We start from the raw sequence: 17,328 nt of genomic DNA on the forward strand, positions 1-17,328 counted from the left end.
TCAACTTTATGACTTTGAAAATCTCAGTTGCTTCCTGACATATTTAAAAATTTTAACTCCAGTATAGTTAATATACAGTGTTATATTAGTTTCAGGTGTACGATATAGTGATTCAGCAATTCTGTACATCACCCAGTGGTCATCATGACAAATGCACTACTTAACCTATCACCTGTTTCACCCATTCCCCTCACCCACCTCCCCTCTGATAACCACCAGTTTATTCTCAATAATTAAGAATCGGTTTCTTGGCTTCTCTCTGTCTCTCACTTTCCCCTTGCTTATTTGTTTCATTTCTTAAATTCCCATATGAGTGAAATCATATGGTATTTGTCTTTCTCTGACAGACTTATTTCACTTAGCATTATACTCTTGAGCTCCATCCATGTCATCGCAAATGACAAGACTTCATTCTTTTTGTGGCTGAATAATATTCCAGTGTGTGTGTGTGTGTGTGTGTGTGTGTGTGTGTGTGGATATGGATATGTATGTATGTGTATGTGTATATGTGTATATATATATATATACATTTTCTTTATCCATTCATCAATGGATACTTGGACTATTTCCATAGTTTAGCTAGTTTAAATAATGCTGCTGAAAATATTGGGGTATGTGCATCCCTTTGGATTAGTGGTTTTGTATCTTTTTAAAAAATATTTATTTTGAGAGAGTGTGCATGTGTGGGGGTGGGGGAGAGAAGAGGGAGAGAGGGGGAGAGAAGAGCCAAGCAGGCTTTGTGTTGTGAGCACAGAGCCCGACAGGCGCTGGATCCCATGAACCGCGAGATCATGACCTGAGCCAAAATCAAGAGTCTGCTGGTCAGCCAACTGAGCCACACAGGTACCCCTGTATTTTTGTATCTTGAGGGTAAATACCCAGTGGCACCATTACTGGATAATATCTTAGTTATATTTTTAACTTTTTGAGGAACCTCCAACTTGTTTTCCACAGTGGCTGCACCAGTTTGCATTCCCACCAACAATCCAGGAGGGTTACTTTTTCTCCACATCCTCACCAACATTTGTCAGTCCTTGTGTTTTTGATTTTAGCCATTCTGACAAGTGTGAGGTGTTATTTTGCTTCCTGACATTTTAAAGCATAATCATCTATTAAAGTTATGTCCTGGTAGAAGGTTAGACTGATGCCTAAAGAATGGAATGTGTGTGTCAAGCTTCACTAAGACCTATATCAATGAGAGATAGGGATCTAATGCCACACTAAAGGTTATTGCCTGAAACCAATAAAATATGACATCAAATAAAGTGTCATTTCAAGTTGCACTTGTGAAATAAGCATATATATGTTTTAAGACAAAATTTCATTGTACTGTGTTAGCAGTACAGCCATGTGAAGTGTGTTTATGGGCTCTCCTAGTGGGAGATTGGGGATGCTTCCTTTATGAAACAACAATTTTGTATACTCAAGACCAGAAGTTGATTCAACTTATTGGATCTGCTAAAAAAAATTCAGTTAGAAATAACCCAATATGGGGTTAACTACATTTATATTCATTATATAACATTTTACTAAAGCTCAATACATCAGTTGATTAGCAACTAGAAGGGGTTGATGACAAGTAATTTTGTTTACTCGGACCTACTTGTTTACTAGGAACTATGCAAAATATTATTCCCTTTGTAACTTTGAAGATTGATGTTACATTTTGTAACCAGGAAAATAATTCTTCAATAGAAAGGAGGGGGATAGGCTAACTCTTCCTGGGTATAGTAACCTTTTGGGTGTTAAATAAAAGGACTTTTTTCTAGCATAGTATTGTGTTTGGTGGTATTTTGCATAAATTGGGCTGTGCAATAGTGTGGAAGTATGTTTCATATATTTTGCAGTGTTCAGATGTACAATCACTTGAGAAGACAATAACTGATACTTGGTGAGGCAGAAATATGATTATCAGGTATTTTGAAAAAGAATATCCCCAAATTCATTAGATACTTAAAAATATTTTTCAAGAAAGGAAAGTGACCTAAACTCAGTATGCTACTGCAATTGAATATCCTAGGGATTATTTTATCAATTGAGCTCATCATGTGATGTTCAATTTAAGCACAGAGGTGGGAGCCAGAACCTCACTGCAGTAGACCACGGTTAGTGACCTTGTGTTGCAAGTCAAACTATATTTCCCTGCTAACTTTCAAGGTTGATGTTATATTTTATAACCAGGAAAATAATTGTGCAATGCAAAGGAGGAATAGGCTAATGTTTTTCCAGCTGTCATTTTCTTAAATGGGTGACATGTAGGTCATATGATACTACTATAAAGAAATTGCTGAAACTATTTTGAAAGAAGAGGGTTTAGAGGTAAATATAAATTGTGCCCTTTTAAAGACAATTTCAGCATTACTGATGCTTTCTGAAAAATTGAAATGAATCAGCATGGAGGTACCCAAAAACTAATGAAATCAGGAAAAACGGGAATAAGGAAAGAAGGATAAAACTTTACTCATATTACTATTCAAAATTACTGTATTCTGAGATCATTTAGGCCAAGTATGTGTTATAGTAATCTTTCTATTACAGTGCGGATTTGAGATGCATGTCAACATGTTGATTACCTTAAACCCTGGAAATTTGGGATAACTATGTAGTTAATAGTGCAAATTAATCGTCATTAAATATATGAACATATAAAAATAATTTGTTCAGTTAGGCGCTGGGTTGTGATTATTGTAGCTGGTTAAACTGAAGCAGCAGGGGCTGCAGTTTCCCAGTGCGGACTGTGGGCGCCGCTGTTGGCCAAAGTGCAGAGCTTGGGCACTGGCCATCTTCTCGCGCAGCCGCAGCGCACTTTCCCTGTGTCAGGCTCTCTAGCTCGAGCCTTTACACAACTTCCTCCTCTGGAAAAGAGGGAACCCCGACCCTCACGCTGGAAATATAGCCTGTTCGGAGCTCCGGACATCTGCAGCACAGAGATTATTTGTAATCCGGCGTCTCCAGGCCGGTGAGCAACCTGAGGGGAGCAAAAGGGATGGGGAGCGGCGCTGGGGAAAGGGGCTGGGCTGAGAGGCGGCCAGTGCTCTTTCCCTTCCTGCTGTCTTTGTTCTGCCCGGCGCTCTCAGAGCAGATCCGCTATCGGATTCCCGAAGAAATGCCCGAGGGCTCGGTGGTGGGGAACCTCGCCAAGGATTTGGGACTCAGCGTCCATGAGTTACCTAGTCGACAACTGCGCATCAGTTCGGAAAAACCTTACTTCACTGTGAGCGCCAAGAGCGGGGAGCTACTTGTGAGCGGCAGGCTAGACCGGGAGCAGATTTGTGGGAAGAAGCCAGCCTGTGCTCTGGAATTTGAGGCTGTTGCTGAAAATCCGTTGAACTTTTATCACGTGAGTGTGGACATCGAAGATATTAATGACCACACACCAAAATTCACGCAATCTTCCTTTGAGCTGCAAATAAGTGAGTCCACAAACCCTGGGGCACGATTTATTTTAGGATCTGCCCATGATGCAGATATTGGTACCAACTCATTACGGAATTACCAGCTCAATCCGAATGATCATTTCTCACTCGTGAATAAAGAGAAATTAGATGGTAGTAAATACCCTGAGTTGGTACTAAAGATGCCTTTAGACCGGGAAGAGCAGAAATCCTACCAGTTGACCTTGACTGCGTTGGACGGCGGGAATCCATCCCTAAGTAGTACTGCCCAGATACAGGTCCTAGTGACTGATGCCAATGATAACCCTCCAGTGTTCAGCCAAGAACTATACAGGGTGGGCCTTCCGGAAAATGTGCTTCCTGGCACCACTGTGCTTCGAGTGATGGCCACCGATCAGGATGAAGGTGTCAATGCCCAGATCACCTTCTCTTTCACTGAAGCAGGCCAGATCACCCAGTTTGACCTGAATTCTAACACGGGGGAAATCACTATTCTAAATATGTTAGATTTTGAGGAAGTCAAAGAATATTCCATAGTTTTGGAAGCAAGGGATGGTGGAGGAATGATTGCCCAATGTACCGTCGAGATAGAGGTCCAGGACATAAATGACAATTTCCCAGAAGTGGTAATCCAGTCTCTACCGGATCTTATTATGGAGGACACCAAGCTGGGAACACACGTTGCTTTGATTAAAATCCGTGACAAGGATTCTGGATACAACGGAGAAGTTACTTGTAAATTAGAAGGTGATGTTCCATTTAAAATACTCTCTTCTTCTATAAACACCTATAAATTAGTGACAGATGGAGTTCTAGACCGTGAGCAGACTCCTGAGTACAATATTACTATCACAGCCACCGACAGGGGAAAACCGCCCCTTTCCTCAAGCTCCAGCGTCACCCTGCACGTTGGCGATGTCAATGACAACGCGCCGGTTTTCCCACAGCCTTCTTACGTGGTCCACGTGATGGAGAACAATCCTCCTGGAGCCTCTATCGCCCAAGTCAGCGCCTCCGACCCCGACCTGGGACCCAACGGCCACGTCTCCTACTCCATCGTGGCCAGCGACCTGGAGCCACGGGCGCTGGCGTCCTACGTGTCCGTGAGCGCGCAGAGCGGCGTGGTGTTCGCGCAGCGCGCCTTCGACCACGAGCAGCTGCGCGCCTTCGAGCTGACGGTGCAGGCCCGCGACCAGGGCTCGCCCGCGCTCAGCGCCAACGCGAGCCTGCGCGTGTTGGTGGGCGACCGCAACGACAACGCGCCTAGGGTGCTGTACCCGGCGCTGGGGCCCGACGGCTCGGCGCTCTTCGACACGGTGCCGCGCGCCGCGCAGCCCGGCTACCTGGTCACCAAGGTGGTGGCGGTGGACGCCGACTCGGGACACAATGCGTGGCTGTCGTACCACGTGCTGCAGGCCAGCGAGCCCGGACTCTTCAGCCTGGGGCTGCGCACGGGCGAGGTGCGCACTGCGCGTGCTTTGGGCGACAGGGACGCGGCCCGCCAGCGCCTGCTGGTCGCCGTGCGGGACGGGGGACAGCCGCCCCTCTCTGCCACCGCCACGCTGCACCTGGTTTTCGCCGACAGCCTCCAAGAAGTACTGCCGGATGTCAGCGACCGCCCGGAGCCCTCTGACCCCCAGGCCGAGCTGCAGTTTTACCTGGTGGTGGCTTTGGCCTTGATCTCGGTGCTTTTCCTCACGGCAGTGACTCTGGCCATAGCCTTGCACCTTCGTCGCTCCTCCAGCCCCACCACCTGCGGCTGCTTTCAGTACAGTCTCTGTGAAAAATCAGGACCTGTGATTCCTCCCAACTACAGTGAAGGGACTTTGCCTTATTCCTACAATTTGTGCGTTGCGCATACTGGAAAGACAGAGTTTAATTTTCTAAAGTGCAATGAGCAATTGAGTTCAGAGCAAGACATACTTTGTGGTGATTCATCCGGGGCCTTATTTCCACTTTGCAAATCCAGTGAGTCAACCTCCCATCTGGTGAGTTTCTTTTAAGCATAACCTGCTTCTTACAATCTATCCAATTCTTTATATTCATAGGAAAAGATACAATTTGTAGATCTAAACGTTTCTTTAAAAAGTAAAAAAGCTGTCATACTATTCTTCAAGGAAAGTTGAAATAGGAGCAGTTATGTGTCTTTTAGGGGTGTCTTACCAGGCTCAGATCAACAAAGCAGTGAGAGTGTGGTTTTATCAACAAAGGGAAAGAGATGATGTTATAGCCTATCTCCTAAATGCTAATGGGACTTTTTTCTAAGTTTTCTTCTTCTTACCTAATATATTAATTTTTTAACTTGGACATTGTGTAAATGTAAAAGTGGACAGGCATTTAAATAAACCTTTAACAAAAAAAGTTACGCTAAAATTAGACATTTTTCTTAACTGATTTAACTGTTGTGTTGTTTCTTATATTTACTTCCCTTTGTTTCAGAACCTTCTGGAATAAGGTATCTTAACATGGATTGTTATGTAGATAGACACATTGCAGTTGTGTGCAATGAACTGTGTGTGTGTAAAAGCATTTTACTTAGCAGTTAGATCATTATGCTCACCAGAAGATAAAAAGCATTTTCTTTTACTTGCAGCACAGGTTTTCCACACATACACTCCTGTATCATTTTGAACTGTCTTTTTTGCAGCCCTAAGCTAATATAGCTAGAGGTCTTCTAGTCATTCTATTATCTCTAGGAGAAAAATAGTCTTCAGTTCTTCAAATTTTAGACAAAATTGCCACTCTGATGTGCATACAAGTATAATAGTAAATAATACATTTGTAGATTTCTGTTAGCAACTGCTTCAGTTACTAGCCACTTAACAAACCGCTGAAGAAAAGAGACGTAGTTTTTTTTCTGTATTGACACTTTCTGACTGTTTAGTGATAATTATGTGTTTCTTTTTGTGGTTCTCTGAATCAAAATACTAATTAGAGTAAAATTAACTTTGGAATATATGTCTTTCATAAGAAGTTAATTAAGTCTGCACTAAAATATAATCATCTCTCATTTGTGGAAGAATAGGCGGGGATTGGCTTTTTGTTGTGTATTTGTTGATATTTTTTAAACATTTTCTATTCAAATAGAAAAAATACATAATTTAAATAAAGTAGCTAAACAGGTTGCCTGGCTGGGTTGGTTGGTACAGCATGCGATTCTTGATCTCAGGGTTGTGAGTTCAAGCTCCTTGTTGGGTCTAGAGATTACTTAAAAATAAATAATGCAATAACTAACTAAATAAATATGTAAAATAACAAAACAATATAGTCTTTGATGATGACACTTGAAAGTAAAAGCATTTATCCTGTTAAATTTCACAATGTTAATTTGAAAACATTATCAATATGTAATTAAAATGGCATTTTAAAAGAATATCTAAAAAGCAACTGAGAGCTTACTATAATGATTAATTAGTTTACATGAAATAAAACACCTTCTGAGTCAGTCATCTCCAATAGGTCTACTTTATTCTAAAAATGAATGAATTTCCAGTGACAAGTGGAATCCCTACTCATTTGATAATAGATTTACAATATAGCTTAGGGCATAGCACAAAATAAAATTTTAATTGTTTACATTTTAAGAGTAAATGTATTCCAGAAATGTGAGTAATGTGAGACTAACCCATAAATCTTTTGATATCACTTAATAATTCTTTATAAAACTTTAACCCTAATTCATCCCATGCTTCTTGGAAATTACTTTTAAAATATGAATTCAGAGACAAGTTAAACACATTAAAAATAAACTATAAAAGGCAAGAATAATTTTTTTTCTCTCAATAACCTGGCATACACTATTACTTATCTAAGTGGGTGCAGTAACTGCTTAGGACTCTAAGCGCCGCTGTTCACCTACTTGGAGATAAATTTAACCAAACGCCATCCTGTTAATAAAGGCTCCCATCTTGCAAAGACTCACAGTTCCCACAGACCAACTGCAAAGCTGCAGCGAAACTCCGTTCCTAAATCTGAGACACTCCAGCTTTATATAAGATGATCTCCATAGCTGCAGCAAAAAGGTAAACAAGACGCATATGCCCAGTGAAGATTCTGAGTGGATTCAGTAGTGAAAGAACAATGGCTGCTCCAAAGAATTACCAGAGACGCGGCAAGCTGGTCCTGCTGTACACTCTATTGGGCACACTCTGGGAAATCGGGAGAGGACAGATCCGCTATTCGGTGCCAGAAGAGAGCGACAAAGGATCCTTTGTGGGTAATATCTCAAAGGACCTGAATCTGGAGTCACAGGAGCTGGTGAAGCACGGAGTCCGCATCGTCTCTAGAGGTAGGACACAGCTCTTTGCTCTGGATTGGAGAACTGGTAGCTTGATCACGGCGGGCAGGATAGACCGGGAGGAGATCTGCACTCAGAGCACACAGTGTCTAGTAAATATCAATATCCTGGTTGAGGGCAGAGGAAAACTTTTTGGGATAGAAATAGAAATCACTGATATCAATGATAATAATCCAAAATTCCAGGTCGAAAATCTGGAAGTAAAAGTTAATGAAATCGCTGCACCTGGAACACATTACCCACTCCCAGAGGCTGTTGACCCGGATGTGGGCATGAATTCCTTACAGAGCTACCAGCTCAGCCCCAATCACTACTTCTCTCTGGAAGTGCAGACTGGAGATGACGGAACTCTACACCCAGAGCTGGTGCTGGAGCAGGCCCTGGACCGAGAGGAAGAGGCTGCTCACCATCTGCTCCTCATCGCCTCTGATGGCGGTGACCCGCGTCGCTCCAGCACAGTGCACATCCACGTGACGGTGTTGGATACAAACGACAATGCCCCGGTTTTTACTCAACCGATTTACCGAGTGACAGTCCCAGAGAACGTGGCCCCGGGCACCCTGCTGCTTACTGTGAGCGCTAGCGACCCAGATGAGGGAGCCAATGGAGAAGTGGCCTATAGATTTTGGAAAATTAGTGAAAAGCAATCTCCGCTATTCCATCTTAATGAAAATACCGGTGAAATATCAACAGCAGGGAGTCTAGATTATGAAGAATGTGCATTTTATGAAATGGAAATACAAGCTGAAGATGTGGGGGCACTTTTAGGGAGGACCAAAGTGCTCATTTCAGTGGAAGATGTAAATGACAATAGGCCAGAAATGATCATTACATCTCTGTTTAGTCCAGTCTTAGAAAATACTCTTCCTGGAACAGTAATTGCCTTTTTGAATGTGCATGACCGAGACTCCGGGAAGAATGGTCAAGTTGTCTGTTATGCACCTCATAATCTACCTTTTCAGTTAGAAAAATCAATAGATAATTATTATAGATTGGTGACATGGAACTATCTGGACCGAGAAAAGATCCCTATGTACAACATCACAGTGACGGCCTCAGATCTAGGAACCCCTTCTCTATCTACTGAAATTCATATCACCCTGTATGTGGCAGATACCAATGACAATCCACCCACTTTCCCTCATGCCTCCTACTCAGCGTATATCCCAGAGAACAACCCCAGAGGTGCCTCCATCTTCACTGTGATGGCCCACGACCCTGACAGTGGCAACAATGCCCAGGTCACTTACTCTGTGACTGAGGACATCATCATGGGGTCACCTGTCTCCTCCTATGTCTCCATCAACTCAGACACAGGCGTCCTATATGCATTGTGCTCCTTCGACTATGAGCACTTACGAGACTTGCAGCTACTGGTGACTGCCAGAGACAGCGGAGACCCTCCACTCAGCAGCAACGTGTCTGTGAGCATATTTGTGTTGGACCAGAATGACAACGTGCCAGAGATCCTGTACCCCACCCTCCCTACGGACGGTTCCACAGGTGTGGAGCTGGCGCCCCGATCCGCAGAGCGTGGCTACCTGGTGACCAAGGTGGTGGCGGTGGATAGAGACTCTGGCCAGAATGCCTGGCTGTCCTACCGCCTGCTCAAGGCCAGCGAGCCAGGACTTTTCACGGTGGGGCTGCACACGGGCGAGGTGCGCACAGCACGGGCCCTGCAGGACAGAGATGCGCTCAAGCAGAGCCTGGTGGTGGCGGTGCAGGACCATGGCCAGCCCCCTCTCTCAGCCACCGTCACGCTCACCGTGGTGGTGGCCAACAGCATTCCAGCTGTCCTGGCCGACCTGGGTAGCGTCAGGACCTCTGCTAACTCAGACGATTCTGACCTCACGCTGTACCTGGTGGTGGCAGTGGCCGCAGTCTCCTGTGTCTTCCTTGCCTTTGTGATCGTGCTGCTGGCTCTCAGGCTGAGGCGCTGGCACTCGACGCGCCTGCTTCAGGCTTCAGGAGGCGGGCTGGTGGGCGTGCCCGCCTCGCACTTTGTGGGCGTGGACGGGGTGCAGGCTTTCCTGGAGAAGTATTCCCACGAGGTCTCCCTCACCGCGGACTCGCAGGCGAATCACGAGATTTTCCCCCATCCCAACTACGTGGACACACTTATCAGTCTGGAGAGTTGTGAGAAAAATGATCCCTTATTAACATCCGTAGATTTTCATGAATGTAAGGATGAAGCTGCTTCTATTCAGGTGAGTTCAGTTCTGTGTACGTTTTAATTCTCAGGGAAATTATATTTTTTATAAATTTATGTTTTCGGACATACATTGCGGAGACAGTTCAAAATATTTTGAAAATGTGTACCACAAAGTTTTTGGTTTGTTTTAGTGGTGATACTATAAAATTGAGCTCTAATCATGATAGTTGGTTTCATTTGCTCTCCAAAGGCTCGGACAAGATTGTTTAAACATTGATTCTCAAACTTTTAACATCTTCCATATATGGGGCACCTGGCCGGCTCAATTGGCAAAGCACGTGACTCTTGATCTCTGGGTAGTGAGTTGGAGCCCCACTTTACATGTAGAGATTACTTTAAAATTTTTTAAAAATAAAATCCTTTGTGGGGCGCCTGGGTGGCGCAGTCAGTTAAGCGTCCGACTTCAGCCAGGTCACGATCTCACGGTCCGTGAGTTCGAGCCCCGCGTCAGGCTCTGGGCTGATGGCTCGGAGCCTGGAGCCTGTTTCCGATTCTGTGTCTCCCTCTCTCTCTGCCCCTCCCCCGTTCATGCTCTGTCTCTCTCTCTTTCCCAAAAATAAATAAAAACGTTGAAAAAAATTAAAAAAAAATAAAATCCTTTGTATGTTACTATAATTACCACTTATCACTCATTCACTTAAGAAGTAGTTACCCAACCACATATGGTAAGTTTGTTGTATAAATAGGGGATATATAACTGAGACTTTTAAATTCTTGTATTAGCTTGGTAAAAGTAAAATACATTTCAGAATTTTAGAAATCTGTTTAGGATTTGGATCTTGAAGGTCTTGAAGTTTTCTAGGTCTTTGAGGATTTCTTCATTTTAAACCTCTTTTATAAGCCTTGTGCTTGCATCAGTACCCTTCAAAATTTTAATACTTATTATATTTTAAAACATAAATACATTTGAAAGGATGGATTTTGGTGGTAGGTGAGACTGGTTCCTTTATGTGTCATTGGTCTCCAAGAGCTCATACTAAAGACGTAGAATCTAAAGCCTGAAATGTCCATCAACCCCCCCAATAAAAACAACAAAATCATACTTTAAATAAAATGTCATTTTGTAGCATAAAGAAGAACATGTTTTCACTAAGTTCCAATGAGCTGTTTTTATTGGACAGCCATGTGAAATGTTCTCATGGTGAGAGAGTTTGAAATGTAGTTTAAAAAAAAAGTAGTTTCATGTAAACAGATTCTAAACAAGCTCATCAATTCAACTAAAAATGATTCCATCTAGATTTTATGTCTTCTGTAGTCCTTGTTATAGCATTTTAACAGTGCTTACCATTGATTTGTCATCACATGAGAGTGGAAAACACAATAAATCATTTGTTAGTTATAAAAAGGGCACGTCTGAAGGATTGTGTAGTGTTCCCTCCTATTTTGCACATCCTGTGCGTGGGAGTTAACTTCGTATTTTCTGTAGTGTTTGGGTGCACAGTCATTTGAGGGAACAACTGTATTATTGAGATTTTGCAATTTTTAAGTGTTTTGAAACTTGCCCTGATAGAAAATAAAATCCTTACTCTTGTTCAAAAGATTCACTGATTGTTCAAAAATTTCAACAAATGGAATAAAATAATTAGAACAAGTGACATTTATCCAGGAAATTTATGCAAATAAACTTACCAGAAGCTCAATTCCAAAGTCATTGCTTCAGTATTACATAGATACATAGATCAGAAAGTCAGGTGGTCTGCTGAAGTATCCCTTTGTGACTTTATATTGAAGAATAAACATTTCCCTAGTGACTTTTAAGAATGAATTCATGTATGATGTTGGGTATGACATAAGCCAAGTAATTGTGAGATATGAAGAAGGAGGTAGAGTAAATCATCCCTTGGCTACATCATAGGGACAGGTTTTTTAAAAATGAATGCTTCCTTAGGTAGTCAAACGAGTAAAAAGAAATTTTTTGAAGAGAGTGTTGATATTATCAGAAGGAGATGCTTGAGGATTGGTATGAAACTGCAAAGCTTTACAGAATAGTTTTCAACACTATTGGTATTCTCTAATACATATGATATTAAATAACATTTATAATGTAGAGATGTTGGGGGAAACATTTAGGAATCATGAAAGAAGATTAAGATTGTTTCACATATCATACCTAATAAACAGAAATGAATTTGTGAATACAGTATATGATAAAATTTCTAAGGTCAAGACCCGTGTCTTATTCATTGTTGCATTGTTATATCATCACTGACAAGGGCACTACTAAGTACAAGGCAAGAGTTCAATGTATGTTTGTAGTAGGGTGAAATGGATGGACCAGATATGTCGGTTAATATAAAAACTCATCACATTTCTAATAATTTGGAAACAAGAGAATATATATATTAAAGAAGGCTTTATAATTTAAGATATTAAATATATTAACATTAAAACGTGGCTTGTTCAGTTAGGCGCTGGGTTGTGATTATTGTAGCTGGTTAAACTGAAGCAGCAGGGGCTGCAGTTTCCCAGTGCGGACTGTGGGCGCCGCTGTTGGCCAAAGTGCAGAGCTTGGGCACTGGCCATCTTCTCGCGCAGCCGCAGCGCACTTTCCCTGTGTCAGGCTCTCTAGCTCGAGCCTTTACACAACTTCCTCCTCTGGAAAAGAGGGAACCCCGACCCTCACGCTGGAAATATAGCCTGTTCGGAGCTCCGGACATCTGCAGCACAGAGATTATTTGTAATCCGGCGTCTCCAGGCCGGTGAGCAACCTGAGGGGAGCAAAAGGGATGGGGAGCGGCGCTGGGGAAAGGGGCTGGGCTGAGAGGCGGCCAGTGCTCTTTCCCTTCCTGCTGTCTTTGTTCTGCCCGGCGCTCTCAGAGCAGATCCGCTATCGGATTCCCGAAGAAATGCCCGAGGGCTCGGTGGTGGGGAACCTCGCCAAGGATTTGGGACTCAGCGTCCATGAGTTACCTAGTCGACAACTGCGCATCAGTTCGGAAAAACCTTACTTCACTGTGAGCGCCAAGAGCGGGGAGCTACTTGTGAGCGGCAGGCTAGACCGGGAGCAGATTTGTGGGAAGAAGCCAGCCTGTGCTCTGGAATTTGAGGCTGTTGCTGAAAATCCGTTGAACTTTTATCACGTGAGTGTGGACATCGAAGATATTAATGACCACACACCAAAATTCACGCAAACTTCTTTTGAGCTGCAAATAAGTGAGTCTACGGTGCCAGGCACACGGTTTATATTAGAAGCAGCGGAAGATGCCGATATTGGCTTAAACTCTCTGCGGATTTATAAACTGTCTCTTAGCCCTAGTTTCTCATTGATAAATAAAGAGAAACAAGATGGTAGTAAATACCCAGAATTGGCGTTGGAGAAACGTTTAGACCGGGAACAACAGAGTTACCATCGTTTAGTTCTGACTGCCATGGATGGCGGAGATCCCCCACTAAGCGGCACCACTGAGCTCCGTATCCAGGTCACTGATGCCAATGATAACCCCCCTGTATTCAACCAGGACATGTACAGAGTAAGCCTTCCAGAAAACGTGCCCCCAGGCACCACAGTGCTGCAAGTATCAGCCACTGACCAAGATGAAGGCATCAACTCGGAAATCACTTATTCTTTCTACAGGACTGGGCAAGTCTTCAGTCTGAATTCAAAGAGCGGGGAAATTACAACTCTAAGAATGTTGGATTTCGAAGAAATCAAGGAATATTCTATAGTGGTGGAAGCGAGGGATGGTGGAGGACTGGCTGCACAATGTACAGTTGAAATTAATATTCAAGATGAAAATGACAACAGCCCAGAAATTACATTCCATTCTCTAGTCGAAATGATTCTGGAAAACGCAGCGCCAGGAACGCTAATTGCTTTGATCAAAATATACGATCAAGATTCCGGGGAGAATGGGGAGGTTAATTGTCGATTAGAGGGTGAAGTTCCTTTTCAGATAATCTCTTCATCAAAAAATTCATATAAATTGGTAATAGATGGGACTCTGGACCGAGAACAGACCCCAGAGTACAATGTCACCATCACAGCCACCGACAGGGGAAAGCCGCCCCTCTCAGCTAGCAAAAGTGTCACTTTGATCATCACTGATATCAACGACAACGCTCCGGTTTTCCTCCAGGCCTCCTACATGGTTCACGTGATGGAGAACAACCCTCCAGGAGCCTCCATCGCCCAAGTCAGCGCCTCCGACCCCGACCTGGGACCCAACGGGCGCGTGTCCTACTCCATCGTGGCCAGCGACCTGGAGCCACGGGCGCTGGCGTCCTACGTGTCCGTGAGCGCGCAGAGCGGCGTGGTGTTCGCGCAGCGCGCCTTCGACCACGAGCAGCTGCGCGCCTTCGAGCTGACGGTGCAGGCCCGCGACCAGGGCTCGCCCGCGCTCAGCGCCAACGCGAGCCTGCGCGTGTTGGTGGGCGACCGCAACGACAACGCGCCTAGGGTGCTGTACCCGGCGCTGGGGCCCGACGGCTCGGCGCTCTTCGACACGGTGCCGCGCGCCGCGCAGCCCGGCTACCTGGTCACCAAGGTGGTGGCGGTGGACGCCGACTCGGGACACAATGCGTGGCTGTCGTACCACGTGCTGCAGGCCAGCGAGCCCGGACTCTTCAGCCTGGGGCTGCGCACGGGCGAGGTGCGCACTGCGCGTGCTTTGGGCGACAGGGACGCGGCCCGCCAGCGCCTGCTGGTCGCCGTGCGGGACGGGGGACAGCCGCCCCTCTCTGCCACCGCCACGCTGCACCTGGTTTTCGCCGACAGCCTCCAAGAAGTACTGCCGGATGTCAGCGACCGCCCGGAGCCCTCTGACCCCCAGGCCGAGCTGCAGTTTTACCTGGTGGTGGCTTTGGCCTTGATCTCAGTGCTCTTCCTCCTTGCGGTGATTCTGGCGGTGGCCCTGCGCCTGCGCCGCTCCCCCAGCCCCGCTGCCTGGGGCTGCTTTCAGCCTGGTCTTTGTGTCAAGTCTGGACCTGTGGTTCCTCCTAACTACAGTGAGGGGACTTTGCCTTATTCCTACAATTTGTGCGTTGCCCAGACTGGAAAGACAGAGTTTAATTTTCTAAAATGTAATGAGCAGTTGAGTTCAGGACAAGATATACTACTTTGCAGTGATTCATCTGGGGCCTTATTTCCGCTTTGTAATTCCAGTGAGTCGACTTCCCATCCTGAAACTCAAATGGCGGTGAGTTTTGTTTAAGTGTCTACTCCTTTTCATCATCTATCCACTTTTTCATACTTCTATGAAAATATATTATGGTTCTAAGGTTAGCGAGTTGTCTTAAGGGTATTACAGCGCATCAGAGAGCTGTACTAACATTTTTTAAAGAGAGTGGTGATTTGGGAGTAGTTATGTGATATATAATAGAGTTATTGCACCAAGTTCATTTATTTAAAATATTTGAATTAAAAATTTTTTAAAAAATTTTAAGGGTTATATTTATTCATGAGACAGAGAGACAGAGCACAAGCGGGGGGGGGGAGCAGAGAGAGAGGGAGGCATAGAATCCAAAGCAGGCTCCAGGCTCTGAGCTGTCAGCACAGAGCTGACGCAGGGCTCAAAATCATCAACCGTGAGATCATGACCTGAGATGAAGTCAGATGCTCAAGGACTGAGCCACCCAGGTGCCCCTTTAAAATTTTTTTTAATGTTTATTCATTTTTTGAGAGAGAGACAGAGTGTGAGTGGGGGAGGGGCAGAGAGAGAGGGAGACAGAATTGGAAGGAGTATCTAGGGTCTGAGCTGTCAGCACAGACAGAACCTGATGTGGGGCTCGAACTCAGGAATCTAGCCTGAGCTGAAGTTGGATGCTTAACCAACTGAGCCATCCAGGGACCCTTAAAATATTTGAAATTTTGTTACATGTAAGTAAACATTAAATTTAAAATAGGCATTCATTTAACTCATCTTTTAAAGCAAAAAAAAACTACTACTAGCTATCTCCTTTGCTGATTTCACTAGTACAGTTTCCATCTTTTTTATGTTTATTCCTCATGTCTGGTTCTTTGTATCTACCTAGTCATGACTCTGTGAATGCCCTAAAACTGTAAGGAAAATAGTGTGGGTGGAGGGCGTAGAGAAAGACTCAGTAAACTCATTAGAAGGTCCAGTTCATTATCTGTGTTCCTCTAAGTTTTCTTGATTGCAAAATCCTCTTCTACGCTTATAGTTAATTTAAGAAAAAGACACTTGACAAAAGAAAAGGAAATGCTGTTGCCTCTATCACTTGAGGCCAGGAGGAGGGGGTGAGTCACTGGATTTGTCTTATTATTTGGAGCTCTAAACATTAGTGATTAGAGGAAAGAGAATCCCAAATTTTCCACTCTTATGGCAAAAATTACTAATTTTATGTGCAAAGTTGCCATTTCTTAACTATCAGTCTTTTTCTTGGTCTCCCCTAGTAACTGCTTCAGTAAATGATTTCTTTACAAATTGCTGAAAGAGTTTTTTGTTTTTTTTTTAATGTAAGCTCTAGGTCAACATGGGGCTTGAACTCACGAGGCTGAGATCAAGAGTCCCATGCTTGGGGTGCCTGGGTGGCTCAGTCAGTTAAGCGTCTGACTCTGTATTTCAGCTCAGATCATGATCTCAAGGTTCGTGGGGTCAAGCCCCGTGTCAGGTTCTGTGCAACAGTGTAGAGCCTGCTTATGATTCTCTCTCCTTCTCTCTCCGCCCCTCCCTGCTTGTGCTCTCTTTCAAAATAAATCAGGAAACTTAAAAAAAAAGTCACATGCTCAACTGATGAACCAGTCATGTGCCCCTGAAAGAATTTCTTTTTTTTTTTTTAAGTTTATTTATTTATTGAGGTGGAGAAGGGCAGAGAGAAAGGGAAAGAGAGAGAATCCCAAGCAGGCTACCTGATGTCAGTGCAGAGCCCAACTTGGGGCTCAATCCCATGAATTGTAATATCATGACTTGAATGAAATCAAGAGTTGAATGCTCAGCTGACTGAGCCACCCAGGTGCCCCTGTAAGAATTTCTCATAATGGCACTTTTTGCTTTTTAGTGGTAATAATTGGTTCTACATCTTGTGTTCTTTGTCTCTAATTATTACAGATTTAAGTGACCTTTACAATAAGAAGTTTAAGACTACTTTGAACTGCATATTTTCTTTATGGAAGTATTGAAGTGGAAACTTGCTTTTCAATATATGTTTATTTGAATATTCCAAATGCCATAACCTGTGTATGCATTATGTATTCACATAGAAGAGTACAAAAAATTTAAACCAGGATAAAAGTTTAACATTCACAAATATGTAACTTTAAAAAACCAATCCTTTCAAAATTTAGCAGTATTAGGTGAGAGAAGCTATTACTGTTGCCTTATTAAAATTATTTTTGTGAATGAAATTTTAAGGAAAACTTACTCCAGCAAATTCATTATCTGAATAAATTAATCTTATAAAATAACTTCAAAGTGAATAATCCATGTATATATAAAACTAAGAAGAAGAAGTCTATTTCCAAAGAG

General features: G+C 43.7%; 1 protein-coding gene across 13 annotated transcripts in view; it reads left to right on the plus strand.

Annotated features, from left to right (window-relative positions):
• LOC125166778 (protocadherin gamma-C4) overlaps positions 1-17,328 on the plus strand; it is a 170,476-nt gene that overhangs the window by 57,433 nt on the left and 95,715 nt on the right. Inside the window, exons 1-2 of one of the 13 annotated variants that reach the window (XM_047860927.1) lie at positions 11,989-15,039; positions 16,912-17,083. The exons of 8 other annotated variants lie outside the window; for them this stretch is intronic. In XM_047860927.1, the coding sequence (XP_047716883.1) occupies positions 12,631-15,039; positions 16,912-16,917 (2,415 nt within the window). In that variant the 5' untranslated portion in view covers positions 11,989-12,630 and the 3' untranslated portion in view covers positions 16,918-17,083. Of the gene's footprint in view, positions 1-2,047; positions 5,384-7,177; positions 9,900-11,988; positions 15,040-16,911; positions 17,084-17,328 lie in introns of those variants that run through there. 4 more of the 13 variants (XM_047860920.1, XM_047860869.1, XM_047860921.1 and 1 more) reach the window with 4 other exon arrangements.

This window comes from Prionailurus viverrinus, chromosome A1 (assembly GCF_022837055.1).
Source record: "Prionailurus viverrinus isolate Anna chromosome A1, UM_Priviv_1.0, whole genome shotgun sequence".
Taxonomy (NCBI): Eukaryota; Metazoa; Chordata; class Mammalia; order Carnivora; family Felidae; genus Prionailurus; species Prionailurus viverrinus.